Here is a 27,173-nt window from a genome sequence, read left to right as displayed (position 1 = left end):
TCAACAATAGTAAAAGGACCATCCAGCGCCATATCATGACAAAGAAGAATCTTTATGCTGTGGACTGCCGGTGGACTACAAAAAGATTTGGACTTCTTATGAATAGGAGGACTGGTAGATTTAGCTCGAAGTAATTTCTTCTTGCTTTGACGAGAGTGATCCTTTGACGCGAGCACAGGTTGAGAACTAGATATCGTAGTGTTTTTAGGAAAGACTTTCGTAAAAAGCGAGGAGCACCAACTGATTGATCCGGTGTTGCACGCTGAGGTTTAGGCTTTCGATGGTCAGTAGTCCCGGTTGATGGCGATGCGCCAGCTACATCTAAAGCAGATGTAGATGGTTGTTGCAAACTAGTTTGTGTACCTGCGTCTGCAGTCTGGGTAGACTGAGAACAAATAGAGGTAGTAGCATAAGTAGTTTGAGTAGAGACCTCAGTACTGCTTTGTTCTCTACACGACAAATTTTCTCCGCTTTTTCAGTTAGTCCTTTTTTGCATAAAAGTCGTAGCACAGCTCGAATTGCAATTTGGTCCTCATTCATGTTGCCCTTTTTGACTTTACGGGAAGGCTTGCTACACACGCAGTACTTGCCTTCACTTGATCCCTCGAACCTGTACTCTATGCCTGCCAACAGCTTTCACTGGTGGCGCCATCTATCCTCCCAAAGTTTTACCTCATGTAGCTCAATATGTTGATAGTGCAGAACTTCTGGGACACGCACTAACATTTCCATTAACTTTCCCCTGGTACCTCTGGTGTGTGGGGTCCCTAGTTCGATTCTAGCACGGCCAAGTGAACTTTGTGGAAGACAAACACCGTGTGCGTAGGTTCTTCCGTTTCCTTCTACTTTCTTCATTCCACCATTTCATTCACTTCTGATCATCACCGTCTCCTTTAACCTCGGTGCACAATCGTGCGACGCTAAATTAAATATTTTATTTCATTTTTATTTAATCTCTCCCTGCCTCTTATCAATCAATCAATCAGATTGTATAAACCATAGGCGCCGATTTTTAACTATTTCAACGGGCGCTCACACTTCGGTACTTCAAAGATAAATCACGAGTCTCGTATTCTATATTTTTTAACAGATCCATTACACCAGTGATTTTCAAACTATGGGAAGCGGTTCTGATAGGCATGAACAGCCATCAAGATGGCACAGACTACTGTAATGAAATAAAAGGCGTAAGGAATTGATTCTATTTCAATTTACTTATTTATTTGTGTAGGTATTTTTACCACGATCACCTAAATTTTGTATTGAACAAAACTCTTAACAACGAAAATTTATTTTTTTAATAAACATTTAAATTTTTGATGTTTACTAAATATTAATTGTTTGATTTTTTTTTGTAGGGTGAATTGACTATTACTCCAGATATGGAAACACTTGAGTTTGCTTTATTCATGGATGTTTTACCAGAAAAATGGGCAGCAAGAGCATATCCTTCCATGCTAGGCCTTGCTGGTTGGTTTGCTGATCTATTACTACGAATAAGGGAACTTGAAAATTGGACATCCGATTTCTCGGTAACTAATTATTAAAATCAAAACTGAATTGGATATAGTTTTCCAATATTTAGAGATAAGTTTTACACTTACGTTTTCCGAATATCCCATTTTTTTTTTATTAAATTATAAAAGGCTGCTGTATTTAACAAATTTGGAGAATTAGTTGCACAATTCGCGAATTCCCTTTGATTACCCAATTTGTATATAATCTAGCTATTTGAATTTGATTCTATTTAACACAGATACTCAGTCTATGTATTTGTGATCCAAAGTTTAATAACATTAGAAAAGACTTCGTACTATCAGCAAATTATTTCGCTAACCATAAACGCCCATTATTCAACTAAATCTTTTTTTTTTTCAGCTTCCTGGTGCTGTTTGGTTAGGAGGATTTTTCAATCCACAGTCCTTCTTGACAGCCATCATGCAAACCACTGCAAGAAAGTACGACTTTCCTCTGGATAAAATGTGCTTGCAGTGTGATGTAACGAAAAAGTTTAGGGAAGAATTTACGTAAGTACTTTCTGAAGATTAATTATTTAAAAAAAAATGCAGCTAAAATAAAAAACATAACATTTTGTCTAAAATATTGTATTTACAACCGTAAGATACATTGGATAGTGCGAAAACATTACTACAGTCTGATCAAAGTAATCATTTAATGATTACGAGCAGAGCCGGGTTTAAGTTTGAAGAAGCTCTAAACTATTGAAGGTAATGGATCCCTTTATATGTCCAGCCGTCCTTTGTCAATGAAAAATTGTTTACATTGCAGCCTGCCGTTGTATATTACGTGTTGCTATTTAACCAGTCAATGCAGAACGTAGCCACCCCATATACAGAAATAAGTAAACTAGTGATATTCTAAGGAGCAGACTAGCAGAGGGGTCCATTATTTACATCATACAAGCCAAACAACACAATACGCTGTTGCTGTACGTAGGTTTTATATGTTTTCCCTTATATTAATGTACATCTTGTTTCTAGAAGGATGACCGCATTGATTTATGGCTGTTTCGAGCTGAAAATTCTTTAAGTGCAACTTCGTGTAACTTCAGAAACGTAAACCAAAGATGCCAGGTTCGAGATCCCAAGAATAGCTTGGAAAAGAATGTTTTTTTTTTCTTCTTTTTAAGTATAAACAATGGATATAAATGCCATTGTTTAGGAAAATCAGTCATGTTTCTTCAGAAGTGGGTCGACAGGGTTCGTGGGTTCGATTTCCATTTGGGCATTTTTCGACTTGTAATGATATATTTCTCAGTATACTAATAATTATATAAAATAATAACATTAAAATAAATCAGTTGTATGTGTATTCATACAATTATTTCAGAACAGATGTGTAATATGTAACACCTGAGATGTGGCGAGTGAGAGTCAGTATATTATTATTATTATTATTATTATTATTATTATTATTATTATTATTATTATTATTATTATTATTATTATTATTATTATTATAAATATTCTGCCTGATGGCAGATTCTGGTACTTACGAGTTTTTTTTTTCTTACGTTCGGGCCTGGAAATGTTTTTTCCACGTTTCACGATTTTCAGGTCCCCCTGTTAACTCGTAGTACTTTCGTCTATGTTTCAAATCTCATAGACTTTTCGTTTTCATTTATTTCAATTCCCAATTATCAACTTAATCCTTAATCATACGTATGTTCTTTGATATCTCAGTAAAAACATAAACAAGTTATTCAGAATCAATTATTTTCTAGTTTCCTCCTTGATATTTACGTTATTAGGTGTCTAGAATTGAACTAGCTGAAATAAATATTAGTTTTTTTTATATATAATTTCAAATTTAAAAATTCTATCAATACCAACAGGCCACCAAGAACCCACAATCGTGTAAGAAACGTATTGTAAATAATTCAAGTCTATGATAAAAGTTAACACAGTAATGTATTGTTAACATATCGTTATTTATTTTTGAAATATATTTATACTCAAACTTCAGATGATGGTAGATGATTTCAAATAATATCGTTTGCCCTTTAAAATTGTGAGAAGGTATTCATCAAATTAAACGAAGAGTATTAGGTGGATAAATATGAATAAGTAGACCATATGAATATTTCCTAATACCCTTAAGATGAAAAGTACTTTAAAATGACGACACTATAAACAAACTAGCAATTACTACACAAATAAATGCTTCGTTAAATTTCTGTTATTACTGTCTACACATTCAAATCATTAATCAGAAGTATTAAGCTTTCAAATCATTATCTTGTAATGGTTATTTCGCTTTTAGAATGTCGTATTCTTGTACACTCTTCAAGAGTAAATCTGAAACGAAGATTGTTAGTAAGAGACAGTATTTTACTTATAATTAGTGAATTATTAACAGACAATTTTGATATTTTTTTTAGATCGGCTCCCCGAGAAGGAGCCTATATTCATGGTATGTTTATGGAAGGAGCGAGATGGGATACAAAAACTGGGTCCATTGAGGAATCCAAAATGAAGGAACTATTTCCACTAATGCCAGTAATATATATCAAGGTAAAATTCGTTTACCTTATGCTCTATAAAATGTAATTTGTTCCTATTTTTTTATTCCACAACATCGATTCATCGTTATCTTAGAAAATATACGTATCTTGCTTCAGAAACTCCATTGTATGGATTTGTCAAATCTCTGCTTACAGCAAATTATCAAATTTTAGAACCTAACGAAACTTGGCTCTTGGCGGTTTATCAGAATTGAGTGATTATCGTAAATGGTATATTAAAAGATATCGCAAATGGTATATTAAAAGGATTACATTATTCAAGATCAGATACTATACGTAGATAAGATATCAATATCAATATTATACAGCCCATGTGCTCTGTATTGCTGATCATTATTTCGGCTTTCTTCGTCGGTGCCAGATTTCCGACCGGTATGGAACGCGTCCTATGGCGTGTTTATGTTTGCGAGAGATACATAACAAGAAATTGAGTGTTTCCCTCCTTGTTTGCTGCACGTGTGTGCTGTTCCCTGTGTCTGTTGATTGTCATCACACGCCGAACAGCATACAAGTACCAAGGTGCACCACCAAGAGATTGGGGCATTGCTAGAACAGTTTCCTGATTATGGTGTCCTTCATATGGACGGTTCCAAATAAGAATTCTGTTAGTTATACCTTCCTCTCGGATGAGGACAGCTCAGAATTTCGTCTGCATTATCTGTGTTCGATACTCACTGCCGAACTAACAGTAGCTATGCGCTTCAGTTTTCGCTACGTTGTGTGCTTATCTGCACTGACTCGTAAACGTTCTAGGAATCATACAGAAAATCTTTTGCAAATATACCCTCGAAGAAGACATTATTATGAGATGCCATCAGCTGCAACAATATAGATGTGTCATTGCTGCCATTTGGGTGCCGGAACATGTCGATACAATACGATACAATACACACCAATCTCTTGATGGTATTCCTCAGTACTTGTGTGCTGTTTGGCGTGTGTCGACAATCAACAGACATAGAGAACAGCACACGCGTGCAGCAAACGAGGAGATATTTCTTTAATGTATTTTTCGTTAACATGAACACGCCATAGAACGCGCTCCATACCGGTCGGAAATCGGGCTCCGACGGAGAAGAAAACTGCGCGGATAATCAGTAATGTAAAGCACATGGAATGTAATATTGACCTTAGTATCTTATGTACGTGTAGTATCTGTCAAACGAGCTGCCACGAATACCACGCACAGAAGTACTCTCTCTGTCTCTCTCCGCTCGGATTTCCTTAGCTGTTTTGTTCAACATATTCGCCCTCACTGGTAATCGATTGAGTTGATTTTGAGTTTAACGTCCCATTCAGCAGCAAGGCTATATGAGACGTAGACCTACTGATTAACGTAGAATCCAAACTACATGAGCTCCCGCCGGGAATCGAACCCGGGTTTCCCACGCCATAGGCGCGTACGCTAACCGCTTAGCCACGAAGGAGCTCTCACTGGTAATCGGATAGGAACCACGCGAATAAAAATAGGTTCTGACCTAAAGAACCTGTTTTAGGCAATTGGTAGATATCGTCACCGAGGTGAAGCGATTGTAGCCCTCTTGCTTATCGGGCACTAATAAAACATATTCTCAGTTAGTGACGTCAACCGACCATATTCTACCTAGGTACACACTGTTTTTCCACTGAGTAGTGAGAGCATTACAATAGTAACCTAAGGATACCTAGCTAGAATGTATTCAGATTTCACAGAGCGTTTAGCACTGCCATTTCGTCATGCGGAGAACAGTCTACCGAATGTATTGTTGTTTGTATTGGTGTCATTAAAATATACAACGTTCTCTTTTGTACTTTTACCTACTTTGTTTTACTTTTATTACTATTTTTAGTTGTGTTTCTTGTTATTTAATCTTTTAACCTTTTAACGACTTGTGTTGTTAATTTATCTTCGATACTTTTTAGTTGGCTTTATTATATATTTTGTCAAGTTTTCATTCCCTTTTAACTGGTCCAGAGTCATGTTCTTTCCGTTCTCATTATAGGCTATGAAATGATTTTTTAAGTTTAACTAACGTCCCATGTTTATGCCCTTTTCGCTAAAGGAGACGAGTGATCAATGAAAGTGAATGATTCTGATTTTCTTTTTTTCTTTCTTTTCTTTTTTTCTTATGCACTGGAAATGGAACCGGGTACCACGAGCAGACAGCGGGAAGAGATACTTTCTCATTAAATTCCCCAATAAATCAGCATGTTTATGTAACAAAACTGACTATTACTGCTGCGTACTACCGTTCACTTTTTTGCCATCCCAATGCACCATTTTGTCCCATATATAAATATGGCCATCCTATCGTGGAATATTTCTCGTGGTAGACTCTGATTTTGGTGATGCCAAGAAAACAAAACTTGCTATACGTGATCAAATGCATTATATTAGAAAATCTTTCATAGTTCAAGGTAATTTTCCTTTTGTAGCGAATAAGTAGTGAGTACATATTCTATCCTTATTTATCTTATTATTAAAATGTTTGGTTTTTATTTTTGTAGGCTATTACTCAAGACAAACAAGATATGCGAAACGTTTATGAATGTCCAGTGTACAAAATACGCATGCGTGGGCCGACCTTTGTGTGGACCTTCAATTTGAAAACCAAGCATAAATCTGCGAAGTGGACATTAGCAGGTGTAGCTTTACTGCTGCAGGTTTAAATGAATGAATATTTATATATATCTTCTTATGTACATGTTATTTTATAGATTTTTTTTTAAAAAAAACTTCTAACTTCCTGATAGGTCTTTTCAAGAAGTATATTCTTAGTATTGAATTAAAGTGGTCTTAGCTTTTTGACCATTTATCTTTTGCAGAATCTACTTTGGTTTATTGAGTAAAAATGAATAAATATTTCCAAACAAGAATTAAACGTAGTTTATTTTAATTTTCCCTCCTTTTTAGTGCTGTATTTCATAAAGTAACTTATGCCCGATCTGAGATGCAACACATCATTACATTGACATTTTTTATTCATTCTTGTGCTTTGTTTCTAAGTTTTCTCAAAAGGGCCGGCCTTAGGAAATGTAGGGCCCAATTGTGAACAATTTTACACTTTAATTTAAAACTACCGATATCATAACCTTAATAGCACAAGATGTGCTAGGCATGTGCCATTTAGGTTTCCCAGCTACTTTTTAGGTACCAAACACTTTTCAAATATGATATTCATGTGCAAAGTATCTACTTCAGCTACATACAGTTGTAGGTACTTGTTATACCTAATTGATATTTGCAACTATGTAACACAAATATAGCATTTATGCGTCATTCTATTTGAAAAGGGGTTTTTGAGGGTTTGCAAAAGGAAATTTTCACACTGTTCAAAATCATTATTTTCTCTATTTTTCTGTTCGCTATAATGACTTACATTAACATCAATACAGTGGTTCAACACGAGAACCAATATTTTGAGAAATATTGGTAAATTTGAAAAATGCTCTGAACGGAGGTGACAGCTAACTGAACGAAGGAGACAGCTAATTGAATGGAGAAGACTTTATACCAGCATGGATGTGACATCACATAAACGAAGGTGACAAGACCATCTCTTTCCAATTGAAAAGTAAAAATTTGTAACGAATTTCGAAAAAAGTAGTATTACATAATGTAACATTAGTATTACACATGTGCAAAAATGATTGCCAATGTTCAGAGCTCAATTGTTGACATTAGCTTCAAATGAAGTACGTATTTTGTTTAACATATGCTATCCTTAATAATAGTTTATTATAAGAAGAAGAAATACAATGTGCGCATTAAAAATATAGCTAGTTAAGAGGCCTCATTGTGACGAAATTAAACTTTCGCTCATTTTACAGATTTTGTGTAATATCTTCAAAATGGATAAAATTAATCAAAAAGTGGAAACTCATTGTACTAGACAATATTATTTTGCATGAAATACCGTTATCACGACTCACCTATGTACTTTCGTTTTGCAGCCATTATTTCACGTGAAAATAAATGTCGTATCTATAAAATGTTCGCAAAGCGAAAGCAGATGGGTGAGTCATGATAACGGTATCTCATGCAAAATGCTCTTGTCTAATATACTGCTTTTCCACTTTTCGATTAATTTTATCTATTTAAAGATATTTCATATCACATCCCCTCCGTGCTCGCAGTAATAAACGGAGGTGACATTACTTTATAGGCCTACGCACGGAGGTGACAAATTTCGTCATTATGGTACGATTAAGATATACCCTTAAGGTTAGATTCTGTTTATCCTTATTTTCAGCAATAATTCTTAAAAAGTAACATTATGATTCAACTAAATTAAATTATCATCTATAAATACCTTCTTATAATTTCGAACGGAGTTGACAGCTTGTGTTGAACCAAATTATATCAAATGCGATTTCAGACTAATAAAAAGGAACAATCACCACCAACAAACTTACCTCGCTTAACTGGCACCTTCCTTGGATAGTTCCATAAACTAACAAGTCCTGAGACTACGACAAAAGTGAAGTTGAGAAATATGGCGCACATATATGTTTTTTTAAATGCATTAGCACGAAGGTGACAAAAAACTGGATACAGAAAAGAATGCTCCTTTAAATAGCATAAAAAAAGCTTTAGCTTATAAATTTATTTCCATCTATTCATTGATATTTATACGTTAAAAAAGTCGTCTAATACTTCGCGAATAAAAGATAGTACTTTAGTAATTTCGAATCATTCAAGTAAAACTGTAAGTGGTTACAACGCACGGTGGTGACATATCAGCTATTTTGACATCAATATTTTTGAAATAAAATTATAAAAATATTACTGAGTTCATTATTAATTTTAAGTTATCTTTGCAATGTTTGTACTTACACAATTTCAAAGTGTTTTGATTTTTACCTGCCTACCATCATATCAGTTACATCAAAAGTCCCATTTCAAATGGAACGACCCTTATATACCTGGCTCAATTTCGCACTCTAACAGTCATTTGTTTTTATGTCGTCACTTGGAACGTATATCTGTCATGTTCTAGGTACGTCCTTTAGGTATAAATACAGCTAAAAGAAAGATGAAAAAATGAAGGGTCAACTTTAAAAAGTCCGCTCTACTTGAAGTGCTTCTAAAGACAGGCAATGACACGGAGAACTAGTCGTATGAGCAAACGCTGAAACAAATCTTCAATTATGTGCTTACTCACGTTCACTAACATGTCTGCTCACTAGGGGCGCATCCCCAGCGTGTACGTTAACATATAGCCACGAGAGAATATATATATCTCAGATTTTGAGTATAGTTTCAAAGTTCATTTGCGTAAAGTGTAAAAGGCACTGATTACTATGCTAACTACCACAAATTAAATGCAACTTTCGAATTGCATACATGCAAATTACTAGGGAATGAAGATCATGCACTAACAAAGAATACACTGGAAAATAAAATATAACAAAAATTAAAATAAGATGATAATCGATACAAATGTAGAGGATAAATATGACATGCTCGACCATCGCCAAATATGGTGGAAGAAGATATTTGTTTACTTCTTGTTGGCCAACCACTAAGAGCATTTATAAATCCATATGTGACTTTGTTATGAGCAATTAGTACATTCAAATTCACGAACGATGAGGAACTGAAGGGTACAAATGTACGGTTGCAAGTAACAACCGTAGTCATAATAATATAGTTCAACTAAACAACGGTGAAAATAGCGGAGATATTAGAAATGACGAAAACTAAATAGTTTACATCGCTCATTTCGAAATACAGAAATACAGATAGACGATTAAACTTACAAGAAATGACAAAAATCAGTGAAATTTGACGTTGAGTTGTTGATTTTAGTTTAGCGTCCCTTTCAGCAGCGAGGCCATATGAGACGTGGACCTACTGATTAACGTGGAATCCGAACCACATGAGCTCCCGCCGGGAATCGAACCCGGGTCTCCCACGCCAAAGGCGAAATTTGACGTTATACTAAGCATAGTTTTGGGGGTAGAAAACGAGCATCCCCGGTGAGGATATTTCATCTGACTTCTTTGGGGGAGAACAAAATGTGATTGAGGGGGAAAATCCTCCTCATCCCCCCCCGGTAATTCGCACCCTTGTTATACCTGATAATTTTTGGTACAGTATGCACAGTGCCGTAACAAAACACTTTGGGACCCCGGTGCAAGAGGATATTTGGGAGCCCCACAAGCGAACGTACTTTTCAATATAATAATAAAAACAGCAAACACGGTATTACACACACGCACATAAACAGAAATATTTTCCTCCTAAAGTAAGCTCAAATAATGGAATAACATAATATAGAAAGAGTATATTTACATACATTTCACAATTTATTGTAATTTTATAGAGCTTTTAAAGAGCACAGTATAGTATCCATCGTCTTTTCAATATTAGTCAAAATGGGAAAGGTATTAATCACAAAAATGTGTAAGAGGAAACAAAAAATATAAAAATATGGTATACCATATTTATATACATGTTATTTACAGAAAAGAACATCATGATTAAAAAATAAGAAGATAAAATCACTGATGTTGCACAACTGCTGAAGTAACTTCAAAATAAACTTATTGTAATGGATTCAATACCATAAAATACAACAAAAATTTAAAGTTGTTTCGAAAAACTTTTCCTCCTAGCTTTAGCATCAGCAAAATCTGAAACAATCTTGTCTATGTTTAGTCTTGAAGTTTGTTTTCGTTCTACATTTAATATAGCAATATATGTTAACCTTTGTTGTGAGGTATTACTTCTCAAGTATTTCTTTATAAGCTTTAATTTTGAGAACGAACGTTAAGCAGAAGCCACACTCACTGGTATTGTTAGAAAAATTACACATGCGGTAAGCACATCAGGAAAAGACGTAGAATACCCATTTTCCACTAAGAATAAAGTTATTTCCCGAATTGTTCAAAGGTAACCTATTTCAGCCCTATTATACCTTCTGAATATCAGTATTTCAGCCTTGTGCATCAACGAAGTTTAAACGAGCGTTCACTCAAACGCGTTCAACATTAAATTTTCAAGTTTAAACGTGGTTCCAGGGCTTGTGTTGCACCATTGAAAGTCGAAGTTCAGCACATCTAGTTTAAGTAAACTTCGGTCAATTTGTAAAATCGACTCTGATTGGTTGTCGTCTTTTGTCTCTAATCTTCGTTTAACAAAGTAACAAATGAAGAAAGCATACCGCTTGCCGGTCTTTTAGACTTTCGAGATTGTGTGCATAGAGTTGTGAGTAGTCTTAATTTTAGTGATCGTAATTGTGATGGGGAAAAATAATGAAACCACGAGCAAAAAATTTCTCCGAACACGAGAAATGTGTTGAAATTTCATTAGTGGAGAAGTACAAAGACATTATTGAATATAAACGGACGGATGGGGATGGAAGGTTCCAGTTGCATAAAAAGACAACGTAATTAGCAAGCATTTTAAAGGCGAAATACAATTATTTCTTTTTGTTGGGAAACTTAGCACGACCCGCTCGGAAGAGTAATACTCCCGGAAGTACGTTTTTTCGCGCGCTACCCTTGCCAGCTGTTTTAAATTGGTCACAAAATTTATACAATGGTTGTCAAGATGGAACAAAACGAGACCTGCGGGCCATCTAACCCATTTCTCCTCCTCCTCCTCCTCCTACTGCTACTACTATTCCTACTACTACTACTTATCTGTACAAAAGTAAGTAAATCACTTTTTCGAGTATTATTTTCATCTTATTTTAATGATAAACGTGTTATGAAAATTAAAAATATTTCCCTGGGCCGGATTTGAACCCACGCCAAAAGAGGTTTCCCTTACTAACCCGTACCGCTAGCGCGCACGGCTACAAGGACCGATACCAGCACGCTTTTGATTTCCGCTATATGTATATGCAACGTGGCAAGAAACGGATAACGCTAAGCAATCAGAACCGCGTATTTAGTTTCTCCTTCCGAGAATATTACTCTCCCGAATTAGTCCTAAACTTAACTGCTCTTCAATATTCTCCAACAACATTAAAACTAAAGTTTTATTCAACGGAAATCTTTTTCGAAAATCTTCCTCGCTGAACATTTCAAATGGATTACAACGATCTTTCATTACTGAAGATCACTTTCGGACATTGTGTGCACCACAATAACAAATTCCAGTAATACTATAGACTGACTTAGATCAACGAAGTTTAAACCCTCAAATTCGGCCGTTCAAGCTAAAACCAAGTTTATCCACCATTTGACCGAGACTAAACCTTGAACGTTGTTGGTGCAACAGACATTTTCACCGAGCTTGGTTATGATCCTCGTTTAACAGTTGAACTTCTTTGGTGCACACGACCATTTGCCGTGGAAAATCTGAGCTTACATCATTACTGTACTTTGTAGCAAAGTCATATCCAGATTTCTGAAGGTCTTCTTCAGATGCAAACAATAATCTAGCTGGGGTGCGAAAAGCTATTGGGCACTTCAGTCATTCCGTGAAAACGGATGCTAAGTTGTGACAATACAATCCAGAATAGGGTAAAATAAAGACACGAAATGTATCTTCCGATACATCTAGTCTACTGTACATAGCCAGTTCATCAAAACATTTATTTGCGAACCTTTTGCGTTTCTCTTGAAATGTTTTTGAAATAGACAATTTCGAGCACAGGTCTTTTGTAAATTTTAAAAGCTCGTCATACTTTCCCCGATGACCTTTCATTTGCTGAAGTAATTTCTTTAGAATTTTCTCTGCTATTTTCAGATCAATATCATAAAACTGCACTTTTGGAAATTACATACATGCATTAGGATTTTTTTTTTCCCAAATGGCTAGCATCATCACAAATTCAAAAGTCTCTATCTTCTTTAATGACTCAGCTACTCTCAACTCATCTGGTTTCTTACTTGTCAGGCAAATCGCAGTAAAGAACTTTTGAACATCAGCAATTCTCTCTTTGATGCTGCTAACCAGGGTTGGAAAAAATACAGTTTAAAAAAAAAAGAACAAAACATGTGTTTAAAACATGAAAAAGGTGTTTAAAATGTTTTAAACATGTTTTAAAACACTAACGAAAAAATACATGTTTTAAACATTTTGAACAGTTTAAAACATGATTTTAAACATATTTCAAAATCGTATAATCACGTATTTCTTAAAACTTTTTTGCTCTTGCAACCAAGGATCTTATAAAATAGAGGATCTGCCCTTACAACAAAATCTTGAAGCCATACGTCACAGTTTTGCCACCTCTACTCTGCCCACTTCACCCACTAGGATCGCAATGTTTTGAGCCAACAAACATGGCGGAAACGAAAGTAACCAATCAGACGATGGCGGAAACGAGAGTAGCCAATCAGAGGTGCCTATGCTCGGTTGTTTTTTGGCTTCATTATTTAATAGGATGAAGATATATATGGGCAGATCCTCTATTTTATAAGATCCTTGCTTGCAACCGATCTTTTCATTTATTTTATTCTCGTTAAGACTAGAGTGTGTTAGATACAGAATATTTCAGTCTTCTTCTTCTTGTTAACCTCAATCATAGGTTGGTGGGCAACATGGAAATTTTAAACTTTTCTCTCGCTTGGGAGACCTGTGTTATACTTTGATAAGGCCTCTTCTTCGTAACTGCATCTAGATATTCTATCCTTAATCTTCCTCTTCCTGGTTTTCCTTCTGCCTTTCCTCTATCAGCACAGTGATCCAATCGGAGTGTCGAATAAGATGGCCAAGCATGCTGTTTCTTCTTTTTCCTATTATTTTCATGATCTGTCGTCCTTCATTAGCTTCCTTTAGTACGTCTTCATTCCTTTCCCTTTCGGTCCATGATATGCGCAGCATTCTGCGCAACACCACTTTCAAATGCTTCTAGCTTGGATATTTCAGCTTCTCTCAATGTCCACGTCTCTGATCCGTAAAGCGCCAGAGTCCAACGACACATTTCTTGATGTTATCAGTCCCCTTTTCCTATTGAATGCTTGTTTAGCCTGCGCTGCTCTGGAACGTACGTCTTTTTCACTTCCTCCGTCCGAGGATATTAGACTTCCTAAATAGGGGAACGTCTTAACGTCTTCGATTTTCTCTCCATCTAGCCATACATTTGTCCCTTCCTGTCCTGCTCTTGTTCACTTTATCACTTTGGTTTTCTTCTTATTTATCTTCATTTTGCATGTTTTTTCCAGTTGGTCGTTCAAGTTTGAAAGTGCTTCCTACATATCCTTATCGTTCTCCGCTATCAATGCGATGTCATCAGCAAACCTTATTGTGCTGAAAACCTGACCATTTACTTTTACGCCTTTCTCTTTTTTATCCAAGAATTCTTTCATAGCTGCTTCTATATAGACGTTGAACAGGAGAGATGAAAGTCCACATCCTTGCCTTACTCCTTTATTTATTCTGGCTTCCTTGTGATCTCTTCCTATAACAGCTGCCTGGTTCCTATAAAGTTGGTATATTATTCTTCTGTCTCTGTAATCTACTCTCAGCTTCTTCAACGCTCTGAACATGATATTCCAATCTACGTTGTCAAAAGCTTTCTTTATATCTACAAATGCTATCACAATTGGTTTGTTTATTCTGATGTGCTGTTCCATGATCAATCGTAGACTCAGTATTGTTTCCATTGTCCCCCTTTTCCTCCTGAATCCAAACTGGTCCTTCGATAATCGTTCTTCTATCTTCCCCTCTATTCGTTGTGCGATAATTTTGGACACTATTTTTGATGCATAGGAAAGCAAACTTGACGTTCTGAGTTCTTCGCATTTCCGTGCGCCTTTTCTCTTAAGTACCAATATGCTTTTCTCGAAGTCTCTTGGTATTATTCCCGAGATGTATATTTCATTAATAAAATTAAATATTTTCTTCTTTGTTGCTATTACGACATTCTTAATCACTTCCATTGGTATTTGATCTATTCCTGGAGCTGTCTCCTTTGTAGAGTGCTTCAATCTATTCCTTCCATCTTCTTATTTGCTTCTCTTCTATTAGCGTTGTTCCGTCCTTGTCTATGTTAATGTCTGTGCGTTTCTTTTTCTCACCGAACTGTTTTCTAACCTTTCTATATGCCGTTTCTGTATTGCCTTTCACTACATTTTCCTCAATTTCTTTGCATAAATTGTTTATCCAGTTTTCTCTGTCCTCCTTTACTTCTCTGTTGATGTGATTTCTGCACCTTCTGTATTCCTCTTCTTTGTTTGTTATCTTGAACCGTCTTCTTTACTCCATCATTTCCAATATTTCTGCTGTTATCCAGGGTTTATATTGGGTTCTCGTTTCTCTTCCTATGTGCTCGTCGGCAGCTTTTGTGATCCCTGCTTTCATGGCTTTCCATTTCGAGTCGATGTCATCACCTGCTAAAGCTACCGTAGACGTCTCTTTGTCTGTCGCATTTGCAAGGCCTACAGCTCCTTACGACCAATGGAAATGGGTTATAACTGAGCAAACTACGTATTTATTCGGTGTAAGGACATCATTTTTTTATGTTGAACTTTGTTCAGCAAAAGGTTTCTAAATCTGCATTCTACCCCCAAAATCAGAGTAAGGAATGGATGACTTTTAAACGAACGTCCCTGTCTAGCGACAATAATATAAAATTCTAGATTGCATCTTTTCATGTAGTTTTGCTATCTTTCATCTCGGATTCGTGGTTGTGAAAATATTACGTTTTCCGTCGGTGTATTCTTTTGGACACACCCTGTATTTATTTAGAGTAATTATGCATCATTCACTATGGCATTCGGAGCTTGACTTGTTAATCATTCCCATGCTGCAGCGTACACAATATAATGTTAATATTTTAAATTTATGAGGAAGGAAGGGGAAATTAGCCCTCCTCCCCCATTCCATCAGCGTCCTTGTCTAGCGGTTGTCCTATGAAACTCTCGTCCACACGCTTTCACGTGATTTTTGTTTAATTTATTTCGTACCCCACGCTACGAAGATACTACATTTGCTGAGCAAAAGTGAACCTTTCTGAAAATGGACTTGGATCTCTTGTGCTCTGAACGCCCCATATCTAAAACTGTTTTATAACTGTTTTAGAGCCAAATTTATCCTGCAACCCAAGTTTGTTCAAAACGCATAAAATTAGTTGTTTAGTTTGATTGATTACAGTCTTGTATCAGTAGCGAGGATATATGAGACAGGGCTTTTTGTTTAAAGTGGGATCCCAACCATTAATTTTGAAATTTTACATCGGAGCGCAGTCAAAATCGATATACCAAATTCCGAGTCTCGTGCCTCTATCCTCAAAATTTAATGCTAAAAGACCGAAAGTTGCGCCCTGTAGCATGGTGCATACATACAGACAGACTAACAAATTGAAATCAAATTGTCCCAGACACTGATGTTCGGCACTGATGTTACAATAAGTATCACACTTTAATGGTTAGTAACGCGGGCGACTGCCATACCTTGCGCTTTCTCGCCTGGAGCCTTCATACAAGCTATATCAAGTTGTAAAGTTTTTTAAGCAAATAGCAAATTTAGAACTGAGATGGGGAAGAGGGACGAACTAAATTTTTCATAATATAGTGAAAAAGATATTGTTCATAGAAAATTAATTCTTACCCTAAGTTTCCAGTTGCATCTCAGCCACATCACTGACGTTAGAATCATTGGAAGCAATTTTCGGATCAACACTTTTACCATTTGTTTAGGTTTCCAGTTTTTCTTACAGCATTGCAATTTTTCATAATAATTCTCTATTGTTTGAACTAAACCAACCATTTCTTTCTTACACGTTTTGTAATGAGCTCGTATGATCGTTTTCTTATCTGATGGGTTTGAGTTAAATTTGCACCAAATCATGTCCTTTTTTTCTTCACGTAAAACTCTTGTTAAACGATTCCAAGTTGTACGGAGACTGAGAACCAACATGTACTGTGTCAACGAATGTCTGCTATATTTTAATTTCAGGACCTCAATTTAGCAAATAACCTTTGGTTTGTTTTCTGAATACAACACAAAATTTGTTTCCGTGATAATTATTTTATTTATTTTTTAACATCAGTTCAACAAATAGTCCAACCTTCGACTACGACACTTTCTCGCAACTTAACTGAGAAGCCTTTAAACAATACAATATACGTTAGAAATAAGGGGAAAAACAGACAAAATAAATTGTAGATCACCACATTGACCTGAAGTAGCCACGAAAAATCAAAACATTCACGTGGGAAGAAAATAGTATTCTAAATGAGGGGCACTTTTGACCATTTTCTCTGGTAGATTTTTTACAAAAAGAAAATAATAAAAATAAACATGTGTTTAAAACAAGACTTAAAAATACACGTGTTTAAAACAATTATTCATTAACATTCAATTGTTTAAAACAAGTTTTAATAATTTGTTTTAAACATTTTGTTTTAAACAAAATAACCCTGCTGCTAACAGCAGTATGTTTGGTTTCCTACCTAGTTATACATTTTTTAGAGTTTCATTCTTTAATTTTGGAGCCATTTCATCAACAACAGTTAAAAGTGACCATCTTGGAGCACAGAAAATTAAAAAGAAAAAGAAAAGGAAAATACCTTGAACATAAAAAAAAAAATGAGAACGTACGTGGAGACCAGATTATGCGCACAGCAATGAACGTGCTGAGCGTTTGGAGTAGTATTACTAATTCTTGCTTGTAAACCACTATAAACTCCGCTTATCACTAATGCTCCATCATATCCCTGCCCTCTGCACCGTTGTATGTCGATTTGGTTGCTGAGTAAGGTGGTCATAGTTCTTGGCACCATGCTTATCTATTGCATAAAATCCTATGAAACTCTTTAATTTCTAATGTCGCTTCTTCATAGTTCACAACAACGTAGCGAAGAATGACACTAACATGATCAGTTTTTGTTATGTCCAATTTTGTATCCACGATTATTGAAAAAAAAAAAGAGAGAGAGAGATTTCGAACATTTTCAAAAATAACTTCATGATTACTTCTTTCCCATAAGAAATAGATAACAATATAAGTATTTAGTACTGAGTAATAAACGGGTTTAGCTGGGCATCCTGGGTTTTGGGAACTCCAAGAACGAAAAAAAAAAAAAAAAAGTTACGAAAGTTACTAGTAATCTAGAATTACATCAGAACGATTATTTCTCATACATAAGAAATAACCCTATGGGCTTCGAAGCTCCCTCAAAAAATGTTACTAAAATTGCTGGCAATGTTAACATTGACAATGATTTTTCCCATGCATAAGAAGTGAATAACAATATAAGTATTCAGTACTGAGTAATAAACGAGTTCAGCGAGGTCTCTAGGCTTGGGAGCCCCAAAAACAGAAAAAAAAAAAATACTAAAATTGCTGGCAATTTTAAAATTGACAATGATATTCCCTTGCACATGAGAAATTAATAATAAAATCAGTAGCCTACTGAATAATTAACGGGTTTGACGGGGCCCCCTAAGCTTGGAGCCCCCGGTGCGTTTCACCGCTTTCACCGACAATTGTTACGGCACTGGTGGGGGGAGTAGTGAGAATCATATTACGGTAGATGAATCTGATTTCTGAGTTGAACCTGTTGTATATTATACACCAAGAAACATCAATTTTATATCACTTTTCTGTGTGGCAGTTGGACACAAATCAACACATTTCTCCCCAAAGAAACACATTTCAAATCGGATTATTGAGAGGACAGTCTCCCAGTTACAGGGTTGGAGGGGACATGTTCCTCTCATTCCCTGGGATTTGTGCCAATAATAATAATAATAATAATAATAATAATAATAATAATAATAATAATAATAATAATAATAATAATAATAATAATAATAATAATAATAATAATAATAATAATAACTTAATAATAATAATATACTAAAAGGAAATTATTGTTAAAGTAATCTAAAAGATATAATAGTTAGTTGCATATAATTCACTCGATTACATTTTTCGTTGTACGTTCTGTAGTGTAAATCCACTGCATGCATATAGAAATGAAATTTCAAAAAAAGTTTTGAGTGACTTTTCACACAAATAGGAACTTTTTGTCTCAACGTTTTGGCAACACTGTTTTGTATTTTGTTATTACTTATGGTTACTTCTGTAGAGTGTAATGGAACAGATAATTTGTGTTTTAAATATTTTTTTCTGAAAAGAATGTTTGGTTTATAGCTCTTAAAACAGTCTGTTGATTATGGAGAGTTCGTAATCTTTTATGATAATTTTAATATAGTTCGTAAGAATATAACAATACAGATGTCCAGAGTAAAACTAAGGAGTGTCACAGAAGTCTGTGCTGATTGTGGGTCTTTAGGTACGCAAATCTAAATTATTGCATGAATAAAAACATTCTTAAGATAATTAAAACTACATTAATGTGTTAGAATATATTATCATAAGTTAAGTAAGACGTGGCAGCTGATGTTTGAAAACTTAGATCACTTTTGAAGTTATCAATACAACTTAATTCAAGTGTAGTTTTACTTACCTTGTACAGCATTTTAAAGAATGAAATTCCATAGATGATCGTTCAGTGAATCGCATGGAATTAGGCGGGTACTATAAATTTCCGTGCAGTTTTATGAGGTGTCAGTTTGAAAAAAAAAAGTACATTTTTTTTTCTTACTTTAAATCTTTTATTACATTTTACAGCCAATGTTTAGCAGAAGGGGTCCATCTATTTTTTCAAAAAAAATAAATAAATAAATAAAAATAAAATTTAGGTAATTTCTCTTGAGATTAGGTTAGTTTAGGTTGGAGTTGAGTTGAGTTGATTTTAGTTTAGCGTCCCTTTCAGCAGCGAGGCTATATGAGACGTGGACCTACTGATTAACGTGGAATCCGAACCACATGAGCTCCCGCCGGGAATCGAACCCGGGTCTCCCGCGCCAAAGGCGCGTACGCTAACCGCTTAGCCACGGAGGAGCTCTAGTTTAGGTTGGAAGATTCAGGTACTCAGACCTAACCTAACCTAATTTATTCTGAACTAATCTATTAATGGAAATAAGCGCAATTCTAACTATCAGTTTTTCGAAAATTACGCTGGACTCCTACACTAACCTAATGTGAACAGAAACTACCAAAATTGTAATTTAAAAAATTAAAAAAAAAAAAATGGACTCCTGCCAAACATTGTCATTTACTTTCATGAATCATCCGCTTCCTTTGGCCTAAAGGACATAATCGTGGAACATTAAACTTGGAAAAAATAGGCTATATATATCTATATTGTATGTATTTCGGTTCAAGACAAAGCAAAGCAGATGGATCTGAATGGAGCTGTGTCCGTAGGGAGCAGACACGAAGCAACGGTTAATATGAGCGAAAAACATTATGTGAGAAACACGCACCAACCTTGGCTAGTGGTTACAACAAATAAGAATTGTCTGTTCTTACTGCGCAGACTAATCTTGTTGGTCAATTACCAGCTCGTTCCGCGAACAGTATTGTACATTCAAGAATGTTGTTAAGCGTTTACTAGCAGTTTTTCATATGTATTTTCGTGTTTTAGTATGCTTTTCATCTGTTTAAATGTGTAAAAAGAGGACCTTCGTGCAGCACAGATTAGTGTGAGCGACTTGGTAGAATATTAGTAATGCTTTCTTATGTGTAACCTTTCTACATTGTGCAGAAATGCAGTGCCCGTGTTAGTTAATATCTTATAAATCCCTCTTTCGTGTTCAGTAATTCATTTTAACCAAAAAATTACCATTTCTTTGACGACATCTCATGAAACTGCATATAAACTTGTTCATAACGTGATGTCTATAAGGGCATTATAGTTGAATCAGCTGGAGGCTATCATGTAGTAACCGATATACAATTTGTTTACCGAAGTTTTTTCAGGGGCCCTAGAACTCCTGTTCCGCTCGCGAGTAGCGCAAATAGTTAAAGGTCGGAAGGCACAGGCATGGATGCTGTACTGCTACAATACCTTGAGGAAGTACTTAAAAGTTGGTCAACTGTAGATTGAGTGCAATGCTCCTCTTACGTAGATTGAAATGGTAATGAGGCTTACATTAACGATCATTAACATTTCTTTATAGTGACAGTCCGTAAGCTTTACATAAGAAAAAGAAAAAGATTAGTGGTATTTCTTCTCAGCGAAAAGTACTCATATAGTCTCAAACAATCAAAAACGTACTACTCTATCTTCGTTAAAGACGCTCACATTGTTAATGTAACTCCATCGTATTGCTTGAGTCAGACATATATTGCTTACTTAAGAAAATACTTTAAATATTAGTATTTCTTCCTGCTATAGATTAGATTTGTGTATAAATTTTCCAAACCGTGGCGCCCAGACTATCAGAGATCATTGAGCATAGTTTCTTGAACAAAAAAGAAATCTCAATTGAACGTCCACGACTATGCACTTAAGGCAAAGGAAGATGATAGCTAAGGCAAGTGAATGATGATGAAATAATTGGTGAAATGATAATGTGGGAGGAGACGGAAGTACCCGAAAAACTCACGGACACCAATTGCCCATCGCAAACGTACTGAGACGGGGATCGAACCAGGGACTCCACACACCAGAGGTAAGCGCTCTATCACAGTCACCGAGCTCCCCATACACACACACACACTTTCTAGATTGAAATTGATGAAAGGAGGATTGGTTCGTGCCGTAATCAGCCTTGTACATTAGTTGTTTAGTCCGCTTGTTGGAATTAGGTCCTTGTTTATCTTTTTCTTTTTTTAACATTGGTTTCCCTATTCATATAGCCTCTTTCAACTTTTTATTAATCTAGTTTCAGTGCTAACAATGAAATCGTTCCAGAGTGTCTTTCAAGACGATTTCAAAACTTTTCTTCAGTTTGCTTTCAAAGTGAGGTTGAAGTATACGAAGTATATTATGTTATTCTTTGGTATGGATTTTGTGTTCTACGATGACAAGTTACTGGAAACTATTAAAATGGCTCCATTCGTTTCGAGTGTGTGGAGTGGTACACACTTTTTTAGCTACTGCACATCCATTATTGTTTATCACCTGTTTGAATTCTACCTCATATTAGAAGTTTAAAAACAAAACTGCTTTTGTTCTACTATGATTCTCCATTAAGTTCAAAGCTAGATTAGCTATGGATCTGCTACATTCTCAAATTCAAGACTGTAGAATTACTTTCTGAAAATCACCATGAATTTACTTCGTTCTTAAGTCTTGATAATGAAGATAATTTGAGTGGTTGTCCCATATTTCCAGTATTTAGTTTGTAACCAATCTACCACTTTCTCACTCTATAAAATTACTAACAGGCTCTTGCGCCGTGTGCTTATGCATTCGGGAACACACGTCTCGATCGACTACCTCCTGGTATATAATCCAACTCCTCCTCCTCCTCTCATTTTCTAAAGTAGTCTGTATAACGTAAGATACTCTTTCCACTCAGACCGTAAAAAAGAAGAACCATATTTACAAGCTTTATAGCTCTAAAATCGTCTCTTTCATTCGTTTGTTCTAAAATGCCTTTATAGAGCCTGAATTAAAAAAAAAAAAAGTCACAAAATGTTCCCATAGCTTCATAAACGACTTTATTTGCATTCTTTCCCTTCTTCCAAGACTGCATATCACATCAAGCTAGGAAGATGCTCCTTCTGAAATCTGTGAAAATTGTCAATCACGGCAGTAGGTTTTGTGCTTCCCAAAATCTGTATGATAGGCATAGAGCTCTACAAACTACTGACAGAAATGAGTGTTATTCATTGATTAATTTCATTTTGTTTTCCAATAATTGCAAACATGTTCCAGGGGCATCATTTGGGAGGACAGGAGGGTGTAATTTCCTTCTCCTTTGAAGGTGATGAACACATAGTGCTTAATCAAATATATAGTAAAACACTGATATAAAAAATGAAAATTTTATGTAACCGAATATCCTCCCACCCCACCCGAACAAAATCTAAAATTTTTAATAACAAACTATAGAGTTAAGATAGCACATTGCTAGAGCGCTTACATTTGGTTTCAAGAGTCGAAGGTTTGATCCCAAGCCATATGTGTTCATAGTGGACGACATTGAGAGAGAGAGAGATTCAAATATTGAGACAGAGAAGGAATTATTTACATGTGCAACTGTAGAATTGGAGAAAAAATTATCAGACAGCATCCATATTAGGACGAAAGTTGTGATTTTGTGAAACAGAAGAAGGAAAGTTTCCGAACTGCGAGGACCACATCTGGAAGTTGTCGAATTAAGGAGGAGAAATATTTTTAGAGCATCAGATGATGGCGAAGGCAGAGAAGATCTTAACATCTGGAAAATTAAGAATTTAAAAATCTGCAGCTTCCGAGACGAATTTCGAACCATGAACCTCCTAGCTATCGAAGCATGACATTATCCATAGAACCACGGAGAACTCTACGCAGTCATTCATATACCTTTCATTTAGCTAGGTTGAGAAACTAATAAAATAGAATATTCCAAAAGTTGACTCGGTAGGTGCGCCGTTAACATTGAACGTAAGACATCTTGTAGCTTAGTTACAGGGTGCATAATGAATTTTCCCTTGTTCAGGAACACTTTTTAAGACAGTAAACTTTGTTACTACCGTCTGATAAAATAGTGCCAAATACTCAGACATAAATCACCTTTTACGAAGCTTTAGTGAAAAAAGAAAATGGAAGTGCGCATAAAAGTATCACTTGGTTGCGAACATATAACTTTAAAAAATTAATAAAACGCGCTTTTACGTCATTATGTATTAGATGAATTGTTAGTGTAAGGGACTCCTACGTGGATGGTCCTACGTGCGAATCTCTCTCTCTTTTTTTTTTTTTTTCCTCTTAGCTACGCTCATACTGTGCATTCCAGAAGTTCAATTTTGAATTAAATGTAGTTGCAGCTAGTTTAAGCCGAAATTATTTACAAATATGAGATTTGTTTCAAATATGCTTTTTTTGCGATGTTTCAACTTTGATATTAAATCTCACAACCTTAATTTAACACATTTCCCTACGTCATTTCATGACGAAGTTTTGCACAACGACAACAGTGGGGCGGTAATACAATATTCCATTATTACTGTAGTATACTTATATATTTTTAGAAATTTTTGACTCAGAAAAAAACGTATAATAAACCGTACGATGCAACATGGACTCCTGGAGGAATTTCAAACACATTTAAAATACGCATAAATTACCATCTGAAAAATATACTCTGGGGAGGGGGAGTAAGACACTGAAACCATTCCTAGGAGGGGAAGGGATGACATGTTTTCTGCCAAGAATTGAGCGTCTCGCGAATTCCTGATACAAGTGATACGATATTGGATGGTTCGGAAATGAAAGTTTGACTGTATTTTACCTTTGCGCACATGTATACGTATGCGACTGGCAAGGTGATAGTTCCATGAGTATTCGTACACACACAAATCAAAAAGAAAGAAAAAAAACCTTAAACGAATTCCTATTTATTGAATGTATGATATATATATATATATATATATATATATATATATATATATATATGTAGCGAAATAAAAAATACTGATGAGTACACACAAATTCCCACTTGATAAAACACGAGTGCTTAAGCGAACAACACTACACACACACTTCTGAAACATGAAACACTTATACGACAAAATTTTAAAAATACAAGAATACGTTTGGCAAATAAACGAACTTAGAATATAACCCTTATTATTCTTCTTATCACAGACTATAGTCCTTATAGTTATTCTTCTTATCACATACACTAAAACACTGTTCGCTTCGATTCTTGGCTTTCACCATTGAACGGGAGCGGTAAGTATGGAGGGATGGGTAAGACACTAATTTCCAACGAAGTCTTGTTGCTTTCAAGAACGACAACACACTTGTTAACTTCTCCTTTGTTGTATGCTGGGTTTGTCGTCCCACAAATTTATTTAGTACTTAATCGAGGCGATATGTGAACTAGAATACGAGTAAGTCCATTCCAAAGAGGCTTTTACGTGCTTTACTTCGTGACTACCAAACGTGAACTCCTCGCTTCTACCAACGTTTGAAAGGATCCCGAAAGGATGCTTTCGGTTGGCAGTGTCTTTTAGGATTTACTATGGAAAAATTCACAAATTTTATATTCAAATCAATGCAAATATAGTTATGTATATTGAATAGTCCTGGCAACACGTCTTTTTGTCCCGTGGGAACATGAAATTCACTGTTGGGGTTGAGTAAATGTTGCAGACCAACTTTAAGAATTCAGTTTATAACTAATGGATATCGCATTTGGTAGTCCAACATAAAACAGTTTAATAGAAAAAATACAGATTGGCAATTCCGTCGGCAATTCACACAGACTACAAACGTTATTCCGACCATAGTTCAGACAATAAGGTGTCAGTGTGAAGAGCTTTGCACCTAGTCTGTCAATGTAGCAATTTTGTGTTTAACCCGGCAACGGTCGACACGTGAGCGCAGCGCTCACTTTGGCATATGTTTTCGTTTCAAATCCGCCCTAGTGGGATCACAGACATGAGGCGCGTCTAGCTGTCTCTTGATATGTTTTGTGTATAAGAATGAAGTGTAACCTTTTCATTCTCTTCCATTGGAGTAGCACTGGCCTTATAAAAGTGACAATGCGTAATTTGTGAGCGCCACGCTCACCTGTCGACCGACGGCGTGAGTGATTTTTCTGAGATCATGGACAATAACAAGGAGCAGATTCAGCTATGGCTTGCTAAATAAAGAAACAAACTGTACGATATGCTGCCTCTGAAGTGCCAATCTGCATCTGCTGGAAGTGTAATGGGTGACATCAAGACAGTGATGAGACATGGAAAAGAACTGTGTCTTATTGAAATACCTACTGTAGCACCAAGAGACATAAGTAGAGTGTTTACACTAAGATATTTGTATCTTTAATTTCATTAAACATTTTCCAACTCAAAATATGTATAGTATGAACATATGAAGAGCATATACTGAAAACTCGCTATAATTATATAAATATTTTTTTAAAGAAAATGTAATCCTTATGTGATAATGATAATAAAAATGTCTAATTTTATTGTTCATGGGATAACAGAAATTGATTTCATAAGAACTTTGATAATAAAAATAGATATAATTTATAATAAGAAATGGTTTTGTATAAACGCATTATAATTTTATTTGCGATTTTATTTTATTAGTAATAATAATAATAATAAATCACAAAATGCCAGCATATAGAAATGTGTTAAAATAAATCCCATGCAAAGCCATAAACAGCCATAGAAACGATTATATTGTAAGTGAGCGCCGCGCTCACCTGTCGACCTCTCGCGTCACAAATCAACACTCGACCGTTCCCAGGTTAAAAAAGTTTCTAAACGCTGATAATCGTTTATATGAAAAGTATGCTCAAAATAGTTTTAGTAGCCAAAATCATGAGTTGGTAACTTCACTCAAGAAAAGAAAAAAAAAAATGTCTGCTGTTCTGAAGCGCTTTACTAATTAGATAAACATTCAGTTCAATAAAGAGTGTTTCCTTTGTATTATTCTCGGCACCAACCCGTCTGAAAAACACATGTGTGCAAAAGAAGAAAAGTAGCTTCTCTCCTGTTATAAAGCGCTCAGAGCGAAGAAAGACAATAACTTTTCTTTCACTTGAATAAAATATTAATTTTGCATGACGATTTAGAATTGGCGAAGATATACAGTTTGTCCAATAAGTGAGTTGTATGGCCGACCTGACTGTCATAACTTTCAATTACTTACTTCAGTCTGCTTTTGTGTGTAACTTAAAGATCAGTGTCGTAAATAGATAAACTTAGTTTTTCAAGTACTGTAAGGTTTTCTCACTATATTTTTGAGAGTAAATTTTCAGTCACTGCAGCTTGTTGGATTCAGCTAACTTGTAACGAGCGGGAATCTTACGTTCCAAATCAGTAAAAATGTGTCCTTTTGCTGAAATGAGCAAATTCTTGTTGGTTCGGGATGTAAACTCACCTACACTTTTCTTAATAGACAAACCTGATGAAGCTGTAGTGATGGCTGAAAATTAGCTCGTAAAAATTACTGAAATTATTTCATTAAAAATTATTTTTTTAGTTCATTTTTTTCTTTCTTTTCTTAGATCCTGGCTGGGCGTCTATAAACAGAGGTATTTTAATATGTGATGAATGTTGTAGTGTGCACAGAAGTTTAGGTCGACACATTTCTCAAATTAAATCCTTAAAGAAGGGGTTATGGAGTCCTACACAACTAGCCGTAAGTTTTTTTGTTTGTTTTTGTTTTGTTTTTTTTTTTTTTTTAATTTTTTAAATCTTTGTATATATGTATATAT

General features: G+C 35.4%; 2 protein-coding genes across 3 annotated transcripts in view; both read left to right on the top strand.

Annotated features, from left to right (window-relative positions):
• LOC145694826 (dynein beta chain, ciliary-like) overlaps window positions 1-6,900 on the top strand; it is a 614,922-nt gene extending 608,022 nt beyond the window's left edge. The window contains exons 73-76 of the mRNA XM_081771484.1: window positions 1,359-1,532; window positions 1,879-2,027; window positions 3,902-4,034; window positions 6,533-6,900. Coding sequence (XP_081627610.1) covers window positions 1,359-1,532; window positions 1,879-2,027; window positions 3,902-4,034; window positions 6,533-6,694 — 618 coding nt within the window. The 3' untranslated portion in view covers window positions 6,695-6,900. The remainder of the gene's footprint in view (window positions 1-1,358; window positions 1,533-1,878; window positions 2,028-3,901; window positions 4,035-6,532) is intronic.
• Window positions 6,901-18,992: 12,092 nt separating this feature from the next.
• The window catches only part of Git (ARF GTPase-activating protein GIT1), an 85,401-nt gene continuing 77,220 nt past the window's right edge, over window positions 18,993-27,173 (top strand). For both annotated transcript variants that reach the window (XM_081771482.1, XM_081771481.1), the window contains exons 1-2: window positions 18,993-19,228; window positions 26,964-27,097. In XM_081771482.1, coding sequence (XP_081627608.1) covers window positions 19,171-19,228; window positions 26,964-27,097 — 192 coding nt within the window. In that variant the 5' untranslated portion in view covers window positions 18,993-19,170. The remainder of the gene's footprint in view (window positions 19,229-26,963; window positions 27,098-27,173) is intronic.

The sequence above is a fragment of the Thermobia domestica genome, chromosome 9 (assembly GCF_964235325.1).
Source record: "Thermobia domestica chromosome 9, izTheDome1.hap1.1, whole genome shotgun sequence".
Classification (NCBI taxonomy): Eukaryota; Metazoa; Arthropoda; class Insecta; order Zygentoma; family Lepismatidae; genus Thermobia; species Thermobia domestica.
This window is presented reverse-complemented; position numbering and strand designations above follow the sequence as displayed.